General features: G+C 30.8%; 1 protein-coding gene across 1 annotated transcript in view; it reads right to left on the bottom strand.

Annotated features, from left to right (window-relative positions):
* Positions 1–4: 4 nt before the first annotated feature.
* Positions 5–855, bottom strand: part of LOC106464275 (ralBP1-associated Eps domain-containing protein 1-like) — a gene marked incomplete at its 3' end in the record, with an annotated part of 88,806 nt that continues 87,955 nt past the window's right edge. Inside the window, exon 22 of the mRNA XM_022391982.1 lies at positions 5–134. Within this exon, the coding sequence (XP_022247690.1) occupies positions 5–134 (130 nt within the window). The remainder of the gene's footprint in view (positions 135–855) is intronic.

Raw genomic sequence — 855 nt, 5'->3', positions numbered from 1 at the left:
CTAAAGCTATTCTTTCTTCCATCACTTCAGATAGTTCTTGATTAAGTTCACTGTTCAGTCGAGACAGCAACATGTTGCGTTCCCGATGAGCCCTCAAAGCTAACTGAAGATCTCGTTTATCACGGGGCACTGACCTGTATATAATAAGAATGTTGGCAGTTTTCAAAACACTTATAAAACTTCCTTCATTATTTCTGGGTTTGTACAGTACCTTCGTTATTTACATTATTTCTGGGTTTGTACAGTACCTTCATTATTTACATTATTTCAGGGTTTTGTACAGTACCTTCATTATTTACATTATTTCAGGGTTTTGTACAGTACCTTCATTATTTACATTATTTCAGGGTTTTGTACAGTACCTTCATTATTTACATTATTTCTGGGTTTGTACAGTACCTTCGTTATTTACATTATTTCAGGGTTTGTACAGATAATTAGCACAATGATGATAATTATTTACTCACTATGAATTTGTGAAGTACTTGTCACTAACTAACAACAAAATTACATTATGATTTGGTATGTATATATATGTGCTTAAAACACATTTGTATAGTTAATTTTCTTAAAAGTGCAAACACTGCCTAAACTTGTTGTTACAATAAATAGCTTATATACATACTCAAGTATAGTGTTTAGTCATTTAGGAAGGATAAACTTTAAAACGAGTAATACTTTCAGCACAAAATACATACCTTTAATACTGCCTATATCAACTGACTACTAATACAATCATTAAATATTTTAACACTCTTTATACACCAAGCCAAATGGCATTGATTCCAGGAGTGCAAAGACTATAGTTAGCACACCAAATATTCCAGCTATATATATATATATATATATATATAC

The sequence above is a fragment of the Limulus polyphemus genome, unplaced genomic scaffold (genome assembly GCF_000517525.1).
Source record: "Limulus polyphemus unplaced genomic scaffold, Limulus_polyphemus-2.1.2 Scaffold1604, whole genome shotgun sequence".
Lineage (NCBI taxonomy): Eukaryota > Metazoa > Arthropoda > Merostomata > Xiphosura > Limulidae > Limulus > Limulus polyphemus.
Note: the sequence above shows the minus strand (reverse complement) of the source record. Positions and strands in the feature narration are given on the sequence as shown.